Source organism: Oncorhynchus masou, chromosome 22, assembly GCF_036934945.1.
Source record: "Oncorhynchus masou masou isolate Uvic2021 chromosome 22, UVic_Omas_1.1, whole genome shotgun sequence".
Lineage (NCBI taxonomy): Eukaryota > Metazoa > Chordata > Actinopteri > Salmoniformes > Salmonidae > Oncorhynchus > Oncorhynchus masou.
In genome coordinates, this window is record NC_088233.1 from 30,047,122 (window position 1) to 30,064,618 (window position 17,497).

The 17,497-nt window shown below is 42.9% G+C and overlaps 1 protein-coding gene across 1 annotated transcript in view; it reads right to left on the minus strand.

Annotated features, from left to right (window-relative positions):
* Positions 1 to 1,098: 1,098 nt before the first annotated feature.
* LOC135509306 (semaphorin-3E-like) overlaps positions 1,099 to 17,497 on the minus strand; it is a 57,325-nt gene continuing 40,926 nt past the window's right edge. Inside the window, exons 9-17 of the mRNA XM_064929842.1 lie at positions 12,776 to 12,845; positions 12,544 to 12,688; positions 6,780 to 7,005; positions 6,356 to 6,447; positions 6,188 to 6,229; positions 5,629 to 5,795; positions 5,345 to 5,412; positions 2,976 to 3,112; positions 1,099 to 2,871 (exon numbers count right to left, since the gene is read on the minus strand). Coding sequence (XP_064785914.1) covers positions 2,269 to 2,871; positions 2,976 to 3,112; positions 5,345 to 5,412; positions 5,629 to 5,795; positions 6,188 to 6,229; positions 6,356 to 6,447; positions 6,780 to 7,005; positions 12,544 to 12,688; positions 12,776 to 12,845 — 1,550 coding nt within the window. The 3' untranslated portion in view covers positions 1,099 to 2,268. The remainder of the gene's footprint in view (positions 2,872 to 2,975; positions 3,113 to 5,344; positions 5,413 to 5,628; positions 5,796 to 6,187; positions 6,230 to 6,355; positions 6,448 to 6,779; positions 7,006 to 12,543; positions 12,689 to 12,775; positions 12,846 to 17,497) is intronic.

Below are 17,497 nucleotides of genomic sequence, written 5' to 3' on the forward strand. Positions count from 1 at the left end.
CACACACACACACACACATCATTTCATACGTAATAAAGTGTTATGCTGCATTAGGCACTGATGGAAACATCACTGTGCTGCTGATGGGAAGGAGAGGAGAGAGAGACACACACACACAGAGACACAGAGAGAGAGAAATGCGCTGAGCAGCTAGCGGGTCTACTGGCTGGGCTGGGTGTTAAGGGTGTTGTAACATTGTGGTGTAACACCCACTACCTGAGTGACCGTGCTAAGACACAGAGAGGGGTAGCTGTGATGAAGTGGTGAGAGAGAGGGTGTTAGGGGACTTATAGACCGTTGCTATGGTAGCCAGTGGAACAGATCAGCTGTGTGAACTCCATCCTCAGATGTCTCCAGTCTGAGTGTGTGCGTGTGCGTGTGTGTGTGTATGTGTTTGTGTGTCAGCCACATTATTGATAGCTGAATCCTAGAGGTGACACCGGTGAGAAAGCATACATCTTTTTTAATGTCAGGTACGAGGTAGGGTAGAGGGGAGACACACACAGTTTCTATTCAGGCCAAAACTCTTACTCAACAAAAACACCTTGATGAACGTTACATTGTCAGAATGTGAAGCAGTTTAATTCCTCTGATAAGTTTGAATATTAATGAGACAGGCTCCTAGCCAATGACATGCTTGAATGGTCACTGTGGCGCTCTTCCTTATTCCAGAGGGAAAATGTGGTGACGTAGATTGGCTTCTGTTCTGGTTATTATGAACTCCATCTCTAGCATCATTACTGACCCCGGTGACAGAGAGAGAGGGGGGAAGAGAGGGGAAGAGAGAGAATTACTGACCCCGGTGACAGAGAGGGGAAGAGAGAGGGGAAGAGAGGGGGAAGAGAGGGGGGAAGAGAGAGAATTACTGACCCCGGTGACAGAGAGAGAGGGGGAAGAGAGGGGGAAGAGAGGGGGGAAGAGAGAGAATTACTGACCCCAGTGACAGAGAGAGAGGGGAAGAGAGGGGGGAAGAGAGGGGGGAAGAGAGAGGGGAAGAGAGGGGGGGAAGAGAGAGAAATAGACAGCCATGCAGGAGCTGATATGAATATTCATCAATCAATTTTTTATAATTACCAGTTGAAGACACTTCACATTTAAGTTGGACATTTATTGAAGGTGAAATGCACGGTTGAGATACACTGTGGATAACATTTCATATCTAAAGACTCAGATGAATTACCTATAACTTTTATTGCGGGGTTACATCTATTCCATTTGATAGAATCCATGTTCCATAATCAACAGTAGATTCTCCAAACTGTTTATATTGTTCAGTGGTATTCTTTGTTGAATATTCTCCAAACTGTTTATATTGTTCAGTGGTATTCTTTGTTGAATATTCTCCAAACTGTTTATATTGTTCAGTGGTATTCTTTGTTGAATATTCTCCAAACTGTTTATATTGTTCAGTGGTATTCTTTGTTGAATATTCTCCAAGATGTTTATATTGTTCAGTGGTATTCTTTGTTGAATATTCTCTGAGCCGGACACACAGAATTTCGCATTAATGTAATTATTCAATGATGTCAACTTACCTAGAATTCTAAATCTCATGTGAAACCACATGAAATCACAAGTTATATCATACGATCTGACAAAGTATGGTAGATAATACTCGCCTACATCGTCATGAAAGTTAACATTTAATTATACAGTAAAACAATATCACAGCACTGTTTCCAGTTGAATAAAATCAAAAGCACTACTAAACTCAAAACAGATACTTATAATAATAATAATCATGTAATTACAGTAAGACACATTGGAAAGAAACACTACTTGTTGATGTGCGTATGCGTTATGTATTTTCTAATCAGTGGTTTTTAACACGAGCAGCTCAAGAGTATCTCTAGAAACATACACATGTTTTATTTCTAATGAATCTGTTTGAATGTCTGTTATCTGTGTGTTCATCTGGCTCGGCTGTGAATCCTTTGTCCGCTCAGAGAGGCCTGCTGTCAGTTCTGTGGTCTTAAAGTCAGAGGCCACATCGTTCCAAACAATTAGTCTGTTCTACATGCCTTCGATCTGACGGACACTCAGGGACAGACACACTCTGCATATCTACCAGTGGCAAGGTTTCCACCAGAAAACAGGGAAGGAAAAACACAATATAACAAAGTCTGGATATTAGAAGGAATAAGACAATATGTTCAAGTCTAAGAGAAGACAGTGCTGGTTGTAGTATTCTCTACAGAAAAAAACCTGTGTGTGTGTGTGTGTGTGTCTGTGTGTTGTACAGTCTCTACCCTCTCACTCTCTCCCTCCTCAGTTGTCCAAGGTGTGTCTGGGGGCTCGGTGTGGGTCTCCTTTCCCCCTCCCCTTCCTCTCTCCTACTTCCATTGGCTGGGTGTTTCTGCGTTTAGTCTTCCTGCGTCTCTTCCCTGAGCACCAGACCCTCTCACAGTACTCCTCCACCTGCTGGGAGTCCCCATAGCCTATCAGCTGGAGAAACTCCTTGTACCACAGCTGTGAGGAAGGGCCTGTTCCTGGGTCTGGCAGCCTGGATGTAGTACCAGGGCCTGTCAGCCTGCAGGTAGGGCCTGGAGCTGGGGCTGGGGCTAAGGATAACCCTGGCAGGGCTCCTTGTAGCCTGGAACTTGGGTCAGAGTTGGAACCAGGGTGGGGGCCTGGAGAGGTATCTATAGGGAGGTGACAGGTTGCTTTTTTCTCCCCCTCTCCCTCCTCCCCTGTCCTGTGTATCAGGGCCCCAACCTTCTGCCCTCCCAACACGTGTAGCGTGACCCTCAGTAGGGTGTGGACATAGCCATGTTCCACCGTCTGACACACGTACACACCAGCATCCCCGCTCCGGACACGCAGGAACAGCAGCCCGTGGGTTGTCATAACTACACGCTCATCACCTCTGACCTGGAGGTAGGTAGAGATGGGTAAGGTTAAAAAGAGATGGGTAAGGTTAAAAAGAGATGGGAAAGCAGGGAATAGGGGAGGAAAGTGATGTTTGTGTGTCTCACCTCCTCTCTGTCTGGGTCCCTCTGTATGTACCACATGACTCTGGCCTGTAGAGAACGAGGGGTACACTCTAGTAGAGTACTGTTACTCTCTACCCCATACACCTGCCTCTCCGCTGCACCCTGGTACTGCTCCCTTACTGAGACATCAGAAGACATTAGATGTGAGATATAAATAAGAGGACAACATAGTAATTCAACTTACAGTGATCTCTTTTATCCTCATGCCTGTCACACAAAGCTTCTCTATACACACTTCTCTATCATCCACAGGTACATTTTTTTATCGACCTGAGCTTCAAAATTATAAGCTGCATGATACATACCTCATAGGAGGTAAATCTCAGATGGGACAGCATCGCGCACACACACACACACACACACTCTAGACCCAAACTGTGACACTCTAGACCCAAACTGCTACAGACCTATATCTATCATACCCTGTCTTTCTAAGTTAACAAACAGATTACCGACCATTTCGATTTCCATCGTACCTTCCCAGCTATGCAATCTGGTTTCAGAGCTGGTCATGGGTGCACCTCAGCCACGCTCAAGGTTCTAAACGATATCATAACCGCCATCGATAAGAGACATTACTGTGCAGCCGTCAATCCCCACATTCTTATTGGCAGACTCGACAGCCTTGGTTTCTCAAATGATTGCCTCGCCTGGTTTACCAACCACTTCTCTGATAGAGTTCAGTGTGTCAAATCGGAGGGCCTGTTGTCCGGACCTCTGACAGTCTCTATGGAGGTGCCACAGGGTTCAAACCTCGGGCTGACACTCTTCTCTGTATGCATCAATGATGTCGCTCTTGCTGCTGGTGAGTCTCTGATCCACCTCTACGCAGACGACACCATTCTGTATAATTCTGGCCCCTCTTTGGACACTGTGTTTACTAACCTCCAGACAAGCTTCAATGCCATACAACACTCCTTCCGTGGCCTCCAACTGCTCTGAAACGCAAGTAAAACTAAATGCATGCTCTTCAACCAATCACTGCCCGCACCTGCTCGCCCGTCCAGCATCACTACTCTGGATGGCTCTGACTTAGAATATGTGAACAACTAAAAATACATAGGTGTCTGGTTAGACTGTAGACTCTCCTTCCAGACTCACATTAAGCATCTCCAATCCAAAATTAAATCTCGAATTGGCTTCCTGTATCGCAACAAAGCATTCTTCACTCATGCTGCCAAACATACCCTTGTAAAACTGACCACCCTACCGATCCTCGACTTCGGTGATGTCATCTATAAAATAGCCTCCAACACTACTCAACAAACTGGATGCAGTCTATCACAGTGCCATCCGTTTTCTCACCAAAGCCCCATACACTACCCACCATTTCGACCTGTACGCTCTCGTTGGTTGGCCCTCGCTTCATACTCGTCGCCAAACCCACTGGCTACAGGTTATCTACAAGTCTCTGCTAGGTAAAGCCCCACCTTATCTCAGCTCACTGGTCACCATAGCAGCACGCACTCCAGCAGGTATATCTCACTAGTCACCCCCAAAGCCAATTCCTCCTTTGGTCGTCTTTCCTTCCAGTTCTCTGCTGCCTATGACTGGAACAAACTGCAAATATCTCTGAAGCTGGAGACTCGTATATCCCTCACTAGCTTTAAGAACCAGCTGTCAGAGCAGCTCACAGATCACTGCACCTGTACACAGCCCATCTGTAAACAGCCCATCTATCTACCTAGCTCATCCCCATACTGTATTTATCTTGCTCCTGTGCACCCCAGTATCTCTACTTGCATAGTCATCTTCTGCACATCTACCATTCCAGTGTTTAATTGCTATATTAAAATGACTTTGCCACCAACGATATTTATTGCCTTAACTCCCTTATCTTACCTCATTTGCACTCACTGTATATAGACCTTTTGTTGTCTTTTGTTCTACTGTATTATTGACTGTATGTTTTGTTTACTACATGTGTAACTCTGTGTTGTTGTATGTGTCGAATTGCTATGCTTTATCGTGGCCAGGTCGCAGTTGCAAATGAGAACTTGTTCTCAACTAGCCTACCTGGTTAAATAAAGGTGAAATATGTATATATTTTTTTTAAACCCCCAACCCTAAACCTAACCCTAAACCTAAACTTAACCTTAACCTTAACCTTAACCTTAACCTAACCCTAACCCCAAATACCATAACCTTAACCCTAGATGTAACCCCAAACCACTAAATCTAACCCTTATGCTTAAAATAGCATTTGAACAAATTCAGGACCTCAAAAAAGTCCCTACTATTGTTTTCCTACCTACCTACTTCCTACCTACTTCCTTCCTACTTTCAGGTGAAATGTTAGGACTTTGGGGTCCTGATAATATAGGAAAACAAACACACACACACAGACTGACCATCAACCTGTAGCCCGTTGCACAGCTGTACAGCGTTGCCATGGCGAACATCCTGTCTCCTGAATCGTCTACTGAGAGAGAGGGGTAAGGGAGGAGGGTGTTAGATTGGCATTAGAGAGAGTGAGATAATGACAGAGAGGAATTATGGTAGGATAGAGGTGCTGGATGAGGTGCTAATGAGTGATATGTGATCCCTCTGCACCTCTGTGCTTGTGCACATGTGCATGAGACTGTGTCTGTGTGTGACTGTACATGCCTGTGTGTCTTGTGTGTTTGTGTCTCACCTCTTTGTGTAAACCCCAGCAGGGTAGTATCGTGAGCAGGTGATTCCATCCCAGGCGCAGTAAGGGTCCCTCGCTAGGCAACAGTCGGCACACTCAGACCCGTACAGGTCACACTGATGGAGCCTCACCTGAGCCACACCAACCTCAGAAGCCACATATAGCTGTTGCTATGGAAATTACAAAACGGGGACAGATATGAATGGAGGTACACATTGGAGTATATATCAAGCACAGGAGGATGGTGGCACCTTAATTGGGGAGACAGGGCTTGTGGTAATGACTGGAGCGGAGTCAGTGGAATGGTATCAAATACATCAAACACATGGTTTCCAGGTGTTTGATGTCATTCCATTTGGTCCGTTCCAGCCATTAACATGAGCCGTTCTGTCCTCAGCAGCCTCCTGTGATATCAAGAACATAAAATGCATTACATTCCCCACATTCAGATGTCAATACACTGTGATCCTGTGGTTAGATGACGGTACTACAGTTTTAAACAACCGCACAACATAGTTTTTTTATGAATGAAACATTTTAAGACAATACATAGTTTTCATACCCGTTTAGCTGATATGATGATCTCAGTTATTGGAAAAGGGACCTATAAAGAAGTAAAATATATATATATTTTAACTTCCACAATTAAATCAAATTGTTGAGTGCCAATCTTCTTTATGTGTGCAATGACTATTGTTTGCCACATGGTGGCGGTGACTAACAACAGTACCTTGAACACCTGCAGTTCCTCCAGCAGCACTTCCTCTATGGTGTCTGTGTCTTTGTTGTAGATGGTGATAACCTTCAACACCACAGAGTCGCCTACGGGAGAGAGTATCATCTGATGTAAATGTAACCCTTTCACCAATACAACCATCCATTCAGAAAGGAAATCCAAATGGAAGAGTCAAAGCCTTTGTTTTGGGATGTCATTGCCTCTCTCTTCATCTTGTCTCTGTAGATTGTGATTGTAATGCACATTTTTGGAGATCAAAATATTTTAAGCAAATTCTCATTAAAGACAGATTGAGTGACTTTAATCATTTGAATAGTTTGAACACTGGGCATACAGTGAGTGATACTGAATGCCCAGTGGAGGGAGCACTAACCCTGAAGATACAGTACACAGCACTGGACAATTTCAGGATTTGTACCTGTTCCTATATACAGAACATGATAGTGTCCATCCTGGGCCTGGACATGGTCCACAGCGATCTGAGTTAGTCTCCTCCCCCCTGGCTCTGTCTGCAGTAGAACTGGTCTGCGGTGGAGGGGGAGGACCGGGCTAAACATGACGGGGTGGGAACGCACGAATCGCAGAACCTCATCAGGGAACTCCTTAGAACCTGAGAACCCACCACCATTCACCTCACTGGCACACTGGAAAGAGAGAGGAAGGGAAAGAGATGGAGAGGGAGAAGGGATAAAGAGAGAGAGAGAGAGAGATGGGGGGGATACATTCTGGTATAAGAGAATAGAATTACACTGTGATAGACTACAATGATTCACTGGCGTACCAGACATCCCTCCTGCCCTGCAAGGCTCGAACAAGCTCTGAGAGCCAATGCGCCTGTCTGACATAGTTGTCTATTTTTCGTTATATACTGTATACAGTATCAGTCAAAAGTTTGGACACACCTACTCATTCAAGGGTTTTCTTTATTTGTACTATTTTCTACATAGTAAAATGACAGTGAAGACATCAAAACTATGAAATATCACATATGGAATCATGTAGTGACCAAAAAATATATATTTGAGATTCTTTAAAGTAGCCAACCTTTGCCTTGATGACAGCTTTGAACACACTTGACATTCAACTTTTCCAACAGTATTGAAGGGGTTCCCACATATGCTGAGCACTTGTTGGCTGCTTTTCCTTCACTCTGCGGTCCAACTTCTACCATCTCAAATGTTTTTTTTTGGTTACTACATGATTCCATATGTGTTATTTCATAGTTTTGATGTCTTCACTATTATTTGACAATGTAGAAAATAGTAAAAATAAAGAAAAACTCTTGAATGGGTAGGTGTGTTCAAACATTCGAGTGGTACTGTGTATACAGTGCACTTGGAAAGTATTCAGACCCCTTGACTTTTTCCACATTTTGTTACGTTACTGCCTTGTTCTGAAATGTATTAAATGTATTTTTTCCCTCAACAATTTGCAAACAATACCCCATAATGACATGTCATGCAGATTCAGAAATGTTTGCAAATGTATAAAAAAATGTAAACAGAAATATCTTAGTTACATAAGTATTCAGATTCTTTGCCATGTCCTGTTTCCATTGATCATCCTAGAGATGTTTCTACAACTTAATTGGAGTCCAGCTGTGGTAAATTCAATTGATTGGACAGGATTTGGAAAGGCACATACCTGTCTATATAAGATTCCACCGTTGACAGTTCATGTCAGAGCAAAAACCACGAGGTCGAAGGAAATGTCCGTAGAGCTCCGAGACAGGATTGTGATGAGGCACAGATCTGGGGAAGGGTACCAAAACATTTCTGCAGCATTGAAGCTCCCCAAGAACACAGTGTTCTCCATCATTCTTAAATGGAAGAAGTTTGGAACCATCAAGACTCTTCCTAGAGTTGGCCGCTTGGCCAAACTGAGCAATCGGGGGAGAAGGGCCTTGGTCAGAGAGGTGTCCAAGACCCCGATAGTTACTCTTGACAGAGCGGAGATGGGAGAAGTGGAGATGGGAGAACCTTCCAAAAGGACAACCATCTCTGCAGCACTCTACCGATCAGGCCTTTATGGTAAAGTGGCCAGACGGAAGACACACCTCAGTAAAAGGCTCTTGACAGTCTGCTTGGAGTTTTCCAAAGACTCTCAGACCATGAGAAACAAGATTCTCTAGTCTGATGAAACCAAGATTGGGCCTGATTGCCAAGTGTCATGTCTGGAGGAGACCTGGTACCATCCCTACGGTGAAGCATGGTGGTGGCAGCATCATGCTGTGGGGATGTTTTTCAGTGTTAGGGACTGGGAGACTATTCAGGATCGAGGGAAACATGATCAAAGCAAAGTACAGAGAGTTCCTTGATGAAAACCTGCCCCAGAACGCTCAGGACCTCAGACTGGGACAAAGGTTAATCTTCCAACAGGATGACCCTAGGCAAAACAACACAGAAGTGGCTTCGGGACAAGTCTCTGAATGTCCTTGAGTGGCCCAGCAAGAGCCTGGACTTGAACCCGATCGAACATCTCTGGAGAGGCCTGAAAATAGCTGTGCAGCGATGCTCCCCATCCAACCTGACAGAGCTTCAGAGGATCTGCAGAGAAGAATTGGAGACACTCACCAAAAACAGGTGTGTCAAGCTTGCAACGTCATACCCAAGAAGACTTGAGGCTTTAATCACTGCCAAGGTGCTTCAACAAAGTACTGAGTAAAGGGTCTGAATACATATGTAATGTAATATTTCAGTTTTTTATTAGTAATACATTCTGCTTCGTCATTATGGGGTATGTGTGTAAATTAATTAAAGAAAAAAACGACTTAATACATTTTTGAAGATTTTGCTGGAATGTAACAAAATGTGGAATGCACTGTACATGAATAATGCTGTCAGTAACCCCTCCAAAAAGTAATTGATTCAAATGTTTAATTTCCATATGTACTAGGAAGCTAAGTATTTGTTTCTTGTGCTTCAAGAATGTGACTGATCAAAGTGCCTCAGGACTTGAAAAATAAATCATTGAACTGATTGAAAGTATAAGGGGATATGGTGAACAAATGCCGTGGTCAAGGTGCCAGTGCAATGAGTGGAGCTAACTCAGAGGTTCAAAAGCGCGTCTCAATTTTAGTTTAGAAAACGATCTCACTGCAGAAGTGACGGTTACAGGGATGGTTAAAAACAGCTTGACAACCTCAATACGTTACAGAAAGAGATGAAGTGTCCAGGTAGGTCTGGGACAGGTCGTCTGGATACTGGACAGCCAACAACTTGGCAGATGCAAACAGATGATCATCTTTAGCGACCAACTGTTCTTGAGGGCTCAAAGAAAAAAAGCGATTTGCGATTTTGTTCAAACTGGTGAACTGGCCTTTGAGTTGTGTGGTTACAAAATCAACAGTCCCTTATCTCTGGTATATCTTGGCATGCCTCATTCAAGATACAGTGGGGCAAAAAAGTATTTCGTCAGCCACCAAATGTGCAAGTTCTCCCACTTAAAAAGATGAGAGAGCCCTGTAATTTTCATCATAGGTACACTTCAACTATGACAGACAAAATGAGAAAAAAAATCCAGAAAATCACATTGTAGGATTTTTTATTAATTTATTTGCAAATTATGGTGGAAAATAAGTATTTGGTCACCTACAAATAAGCAAGATTTCTGGCTCTCACAGACCTGTAACTTCTTCTTTAAGAGGCTCATCTGTCCTCCACTCGTTACCTGTATTAATAACACCTGTTTGAACTTGTTATCAGTATAAAAGATACCTGTCCACAACCTCAAACAGTCACACTCCAAACTCCACTATGGCCAAGACCAAAGAGCTGTCAAAGGACACTAGAACCAAAATTGTAGACCTGCACCAGGCTGGGAAGACTGAATCTACAATAGGTAAGCAGCTTGGTTTGAAGAAATCAACTGTGGGAGAAATTAGTAGGAAATGGAAGACTTCAAGACCACTGATAATCTCCCTTGATCTGGGGCTCCACGCAAGATCTCACCCCGTGGGGTCAAAATGATCACAAGAACGGTGAGCAAAAATCTCAGAACCACACGGGGGACCTAGTGAATGACCTGCAGAGAGCTGGGACCAAAGTAACAAAGCCTACCATCAGTAACACACTACGCCGCCAGGGACTCAAATCCTGCAGTGCTAGATGTGTCCCCCTGCTTAAGCCAGTACATGTCCAGGCACTTCTGAAGTTTGCTTGAGAGCATGTGGATGATCCAGAAGAAGATTGGTAGAATGTCATATGGTCAGATGAAACCAAAATATAACTTTTTGGTAAAAACTCAACTCATTGTGTTTGGAGGACAAAGAATGCTGAGCTGCATCCAAAGAACACCATACCTGCTGTGAAGCATGGGGGTGGAAACATCATGCTTTTGGGCTGTTTTTCTGCAAAGGGAACAGGACGATTGATCCGTGTATAGGAAAGAATGAATGGGGCCATGTATCGTGAGATTTTGAGTGAAAACCTCCTTCCATCAGCAAGGGCATTGAAGATGAAACGTGGCTGGGTCTTTCAGCATGACAATGATCCCGAACACACCACCCGGGCAACGAAGGAATGACTTCGTAAGAAGCATTTCAAGGTCCTGGAGTGGCCTCGCCAGTTTCCAGATCTCAACCCCATAGAAAATCTTTGGAGGGAGTTGAAAGTCTGTGTTGCTCAGCAACAGCCCCAAAACATCACTGCTCTAGAGGAGATCTGCATGGAGGAATGGGCCAGAATACCAGCAACAGTGTGTGAAAACCTTGTGAAAACTTACAGAAAACATTTGATCTCTGTCATTGCCAACAAAGTGTATATAACATTGAGATAAAAAGTATTGAGAAAAACTTTTGTTATTGACCAAATACTTATTTTCCACCATTATTTGCAAATAAATTCATAAAAAAATCCTAAAATGTGATTTTCTGGATTTTCTTTTCTCATTTTGTCTGTCATAGTTGAAGTGATGAAAATGATGATGATGAAAATTACATCAAAATTACATCATGTTTTTAAGTAGGAGAACTTGCACAATTGGTGGCTGACTAAATACTTTTTTGCCCCACTGTATGTTCAAATTATGTGAAGCACAATGGACATATAATGCACAATGTCTCAGGAAAGACCGTTTGGGTTGTCAATACTCAATATAGAAAACGGTTGGGCCGGCAACCTGGACCTACAGGCCGCTGTGAAAACATTTGCACATAAAAATGCAAGGCGACGCCGTCGCACATTGCAGCTCCTATAGGCCTCTACATAGAAAAAAAGAGATTAGCATTAAAAATACAATCTTAGAAAAAAGGGTTCCAAAAAGCTTATTCAGCTGTCCCCATAGGAGAACCCTTTTTGATTCCAGGTAGAACCATTTTGGGTTCTATGTTGAGCCCTCTGTAGAAAGGAGCCAAAATGGTTCTACCTATAACCAAAAGGGTTCTTCAAAGGGTTCTCCTATGGGGACAGGTTTAGGTAGAACCTTTGTTTTTTAGACTGTAGACTGGTTTTACGGACTTTACACCATTTTCTATCCAAGCTGGAGAGCGTGAGGACGGCTCATGTCATGCAGATTCAGGTAGGCTATACAGGAGTGTGGTATATTTTTAAGAAATACGTTGGTTGCTGATTAGTATGCTGTCTCTAACATTCATTTCACAATCTGCAATGTTTGAATTTCCAACTTTAATACTGAACCAGTAATTACATTGTTGCCACCAGCCAGCAGTCTAAATGGACGCCCTGCGACACCATGTGCTGGGAGGTCCAGAGAAACTGCGTTATGCCAGTGCAATGATTACTACTAAATCTGTGTGTTACTGTATAAAAACATAATATAGCATGCTTGTATTGGATTCAGGCCTAGATTGTCCTCTTCACTGATGTTAGCTGCAGAGATAGCTACAGTAGCTATGACATTCACAGGAAAGGTTCTACAACAACTTGTAACACTATGTATCTGCAAAGGGTGGCTGCCACAGACATGGGAGCGCTGAGAATGTAAAATTCTGCTGCTTGAATATCACCTTGTTCGAAATTATTGTTGAAATTGTATGGTTTGGATATATGGAGTTTGCTGTGATGGAGGTGCACTGCTTAAGCAAATTCATAAACGACCTTATCATGTTACATCCACCATGCAGTGCTTGGACCCTTATTCATCAGGTTTGGAGAGGCAATCAGGTATATTGATAAGTCAGTAGATGTTGTCGCTGTGGGGGTGGCTGTTGGAACAGGACTCACAGATCCGGGGCGTGGGTAGGGGACCCGGCCTTCGTAGGGGGTCCAGTGGTGCTCTGGTCTCTCCCGGTGGGCAAACTGGCCATTGAACGCTGCTCGCACATCATCCATGTGGTACACACACACCGCATAGCCCTGGAACACAGCACTATGGAGTGGAGAGAAATGTATGTTGATATATTCATTTCAATATACCAGTAAATGGTATGAACATTAAAAACATGACTGAGCTGACCTTGTAGTGCTGAAGAGGCCGAAAATCTCTGGATTCTTCTCATCCTTGTTCTTCAACACAAATACATCCTCTGAAATGTGACATTTAATAACAGATTAATTCATATGGAATACATGCATAACAATCAGCTAATGAGGCGTGATTTCGCCTGACATAGTAAATGTTCTCACTCGTCAGGACACCGTTGTTCAGAGGAGCGAGCAGACATCACAGCTAACACAATAACTTCAAACTGAAGCTGGAAAGACTGTAAACTAGCTGCAATTTGTTTCATTTGACCATTTTTCAATTGACCTTTTTTTGTATATATGCCTAAAAATTATGCCAGCTGATTCATTATTTTAGCTGGCTGAGAAACGCTTCCTGATTTTCTGTCTCATCCTGACTCCTGAAATGTTCATTACTATGGGACAGCTGAAGATCTAATTTTAATATTGAAACAATGTTGCAAATGTTGAAGAGAAAGACAGCAAGGTTTACGCAAAATCTCCTCCATTGAAAACTAAATGTTAGTCTAAAAGTAATGTGAGATCATTTCTAGATGCTTTTTATAGTGGAGATCAAGTTTATACATTGCCTGGCTGGGTAGATGAGACAGTGGATTGTGCAGTCAGATGGAACAGAGTAAATAGGCATTTTAACGTCATAGATTTAGCCGGTGGTAACTTGTGGAATAGACACCTGCTGAAATGCAGTTTTGGCAAATCAGTATTCAGGATTAGACCCACCCGTTGGGTGGCAAATCAGTATTCAGGATTAGACCCATAAACGTTGCTATGGAGTTGCTACTGTAAGAGTGTCATGTCTTGTCATATTATGTCTTGTTCCTGTTCTTTCTCTTCACTCTGTCTCCCTCTGCTGGTCGTATTAGGTTACCTTCTCTTTCTCTCCTCCTCCAGCTGTTCCTCATCTCCTCTAACTACCTCGTTCACCCTTTTCCCACCTGTTCCCTTTTTCCCTCTGATTAGGTCTCTATTTCTCTCTCTGTTCCTGCTTCTTTCTGTGTCAGATTCTCGTTTGAGTTTCTCATGCCAGAAACAAACTATCGTCTCGTTTGCTTCATCCTTGTCCCGTCCTGTCGGAATCTGCCTGGCAAGTGCATCCTGTACTCAGCTAACTGTCTTATCGTTTGTACTGTGTCCAGTTCATCTGATGCTACGTGAGATCAGGTACCACTGTTCCTCTACGACCCGCGCCTACCCAGAGAGACCTGCAGCCTGTCGCCGCTAACCCAGCTATTCTCCTCTGCTGCTAAGAAGGGGACTCTTTTGTAATTATCAGAAGGACTTTTTGTTTCATTTGTCGCCCTCTCTGCGGGTTGTCTATTTTTCCATTATCTACATCTGAAGAGGATCTATGTCTTCCCTGTGTTTACATTAAAGGACTCTGTTTTTGTTAAACCGCTTTTGGGTCCTCACTCAAGTGCATAACAAAGAGAGTTTATAGCTACTGGCTACCTGCTGTTAGCTAAAAAACTTAGCTAGTAAATGAGAAAATGGACAATAAAAATGACAAAGGATAGGAAAAAGGACGGGAAAACAAATAACTAAACTTACACAAGCAAGAGAAAACAATTCAGACAGAAAACAAGAAAGGTAGGCTTGGTTTATGTTCTAAAACATCTAGGTACAACTAGCCAAGTGCAAACCAGCTGTAACATCTACTGTATCCAGCTGTAATCAACTAAGATGGATACATTTACAAGCCCCAAGCTCAGCAACCTTGCTATCAAATATGCAGAAGGTATTGCCAGTGAAGCAGGGAAGAAAAAATATAAAGCAAAGGTTTTAGACGAGCACCCAGAGACCCTAAGAGCAGACTTTATGCTACAAAAAAACAAAGGAATCAATGTGGATTTTCAATTTTTCACTGAACGTCCAAATGTTTGGCATGCAGCCCAGCGCAAAGCAAACAAACATCTTAAAATGTCTGGAAACAAGACCATGAGACAGTTGTATGTGGACACAACCCCAAAATTGAATTCATATTAATATATATAATAATGGAACAGTAATGATCAGATGCCAGTCTTGAGCTGTTTGAAGAAGAGTTCGACAGAATGTATCCTTTAGTCTCCACTAACAATGCCTGCAACACCCAAAACTTGGGGTTAAAAAATAGGAGGCCCACAGTACATCACTCCCTCCTTTACCTGCAGCAGCTGTGTGCACCCCAAAAACTTTACCTACCCTGACCTGCCAACCTCCCAGCAGTCTGAACATGTTCAGCTGAACACACATCCAGAGGACAAGGGACAGGATCCGGTTCAACCCAGGAGACCGCCCAAAACTGCAATACTGATAGACTAATGGGAAGTATCTGGAAGATAAGAGACTATTCCCAAGACAACAGACAGCTAAATTATGGTGTCCCACTACTGACAGTGCACTATAACTGCTCTATCAAGCCAAGCTGGAAAGTCTTGACAACCTTACATTACATACGGGGACAAATTACCTGCGTACAATAGGAGAAAGAGTGGTAGAGAAAGCACACACCCTGTTCCCAAGGACAAACATGATTATATCCACCCTTCTACCAAGCAAAGATCTCTCCTGGCAAATGATCCATAATGTCAACCAAATAATCACCATGGACTGTGCCTCACTACCAAATGTCTGCATCTCTCACCACCCCAACCTGACATGTAAGCACTTGTACGACCACGTACACCTGGTCCATGAAGGATTCAGAATATTTGCCAAGGACCTGAAGGACGCCACATTAGGCAGAGTTCCACAATCATACCAGCCGAGCAACAGAGCCCCACCACCTCCCCGCTATCTAAGAAGAGAGAGGAGGCCAATTTAATCTCAGATGAGCAAGACACAGACATCTCTTGCCACTACTAACATATCCAACACAAAGGTGTTGAAGAACCTTTGGCAGGGATTACAGCCTCAAGTCTTCTTGGGTATGATGCTACAGAAATACCTTATTTGCACAAGTATTCAGACCCTTTGCTATGAGACTTTAAATTGAGCTCAGGTGCATCCTGTTTCCATTGATCATCCTTGAGATGTTTCTACAACTTGATTGGGGTCCACCTGTGGTAAAATAAATTGATTGGACATGATTTGGAAAGGCACACACCTGTCTATATATGGTCCCAAAGTTAACAGTGCATGTCAAAAACCAAGTCATTACGGACAAATTAATTGTTCGTAGAGATCCGAGACAGGATTGTGTTGAGCCACCGATCTGGGGAAGGCTATCAACAAATGTCTGCATCATTGAAGGTCCCCAAGAACACAGTGACCTCCATCATTCTTAAATTGTTGAAGTTTGGAACCACCAAGTCTCTTCCTAGAGCTGGCCGCTTGGCCAAACTGAGCAATCGGGAGAGAAGGGCCTTGGTAAGGGAGGAGACCAAAAACCCGATGGTCACTCTGACAGAGCTTCAGAGTTATTTTTTAAATTCTTAGTTTTATTTAATTAAATGTATTGACTGAAGATTACACAATACACTAGCTGTAGTGTTGTACCTGTATACATTATTATACAGTTGAAGTTGGAAGTTTACATACACTTAGGTTGGTGTCATTAAAACTTGTTCTTCAACCACTCTACAAATTGTATCCCACCACCCGCCAACCCCTCTTTTTATGCTTCTGCTACTCTCTGTTCATCATATATGCATAGTCACTTTAACGATACCAACATGTACATACTACCTCAATAAGCCTGACTAACATGTGTCTAACAGGTATATAGCCTTGCTACTCTTTTTTCAAATGACTTTTTACTGTTGTTTTATTTCTTTACTTACCCACACACACACACACACACACACACACACACACACACACACACACACACACACACACACACACACACACACACACACACACACACCTTCTTTTTCCGCACCATTGGTTAGAGCCTGTAAGTAAGCATTTCACTGTAAGGTGTTACTGTAACACCTGTTGTATTCAGCGCACATGACAAATAAACTTTGATTTGATTTGATTAACAAACTATAGTTTGGACAAGTCGGTTGGGACATCTACTTTGTGCATGACACGAGTAATATTTCCAACAATTGTTAACAGGCAGATTATTTCACTTATAATTGACTGTATCACAATTCCAGTGGGTCAGAAGTTTACATTCACTAAATTGACTGTGCCTTTAAACAGCTTGGAAAATTCCAGTAAATTATGTAATGGCTTTAGAAACTTCTGATAGCTAATTGACATAATTTGAGTCAATTGGAGGTGTACCTGTGGATGTATTTGAAGGCCTACATTCAAACTCAGTGCCTCTTTGCTTGACATCATGGGAAAATCAAAGAAATCAGCCAAGACCTCAGGAAAACAATTGTAGACCTCCACCAGTTCATCCTTGGGAGCAATTTCCAAACCCCCGAGCTGACATGGTACAAATATGTCGTTCTGCCCCTGAACAGGCAGTTAACCCACTGTTCCTAGGCCGTCATTGAAAATAAGAATTTGTTCTTAACTGACTTGCCTATAAAGGTAAAATAAATACCGCTCAGGAAGGAGACGTGTTCTGTCTCCTAGAGATTAACGTACTTTGGTGAGAAAAGTACAAATCAATCCAGAACAACAGCAAAGGACCTTGTGAAGATGCTGGAGGAAACAGGTACAAAAGTATCTATATCCACAGTAAAACGAGTCCTATATCGACATAACATGAAAGGCTGCTCAGCAAGGAAGAAGCCACTGCTGCAAAACACCCGTAAAAAAGACTGACTACAGT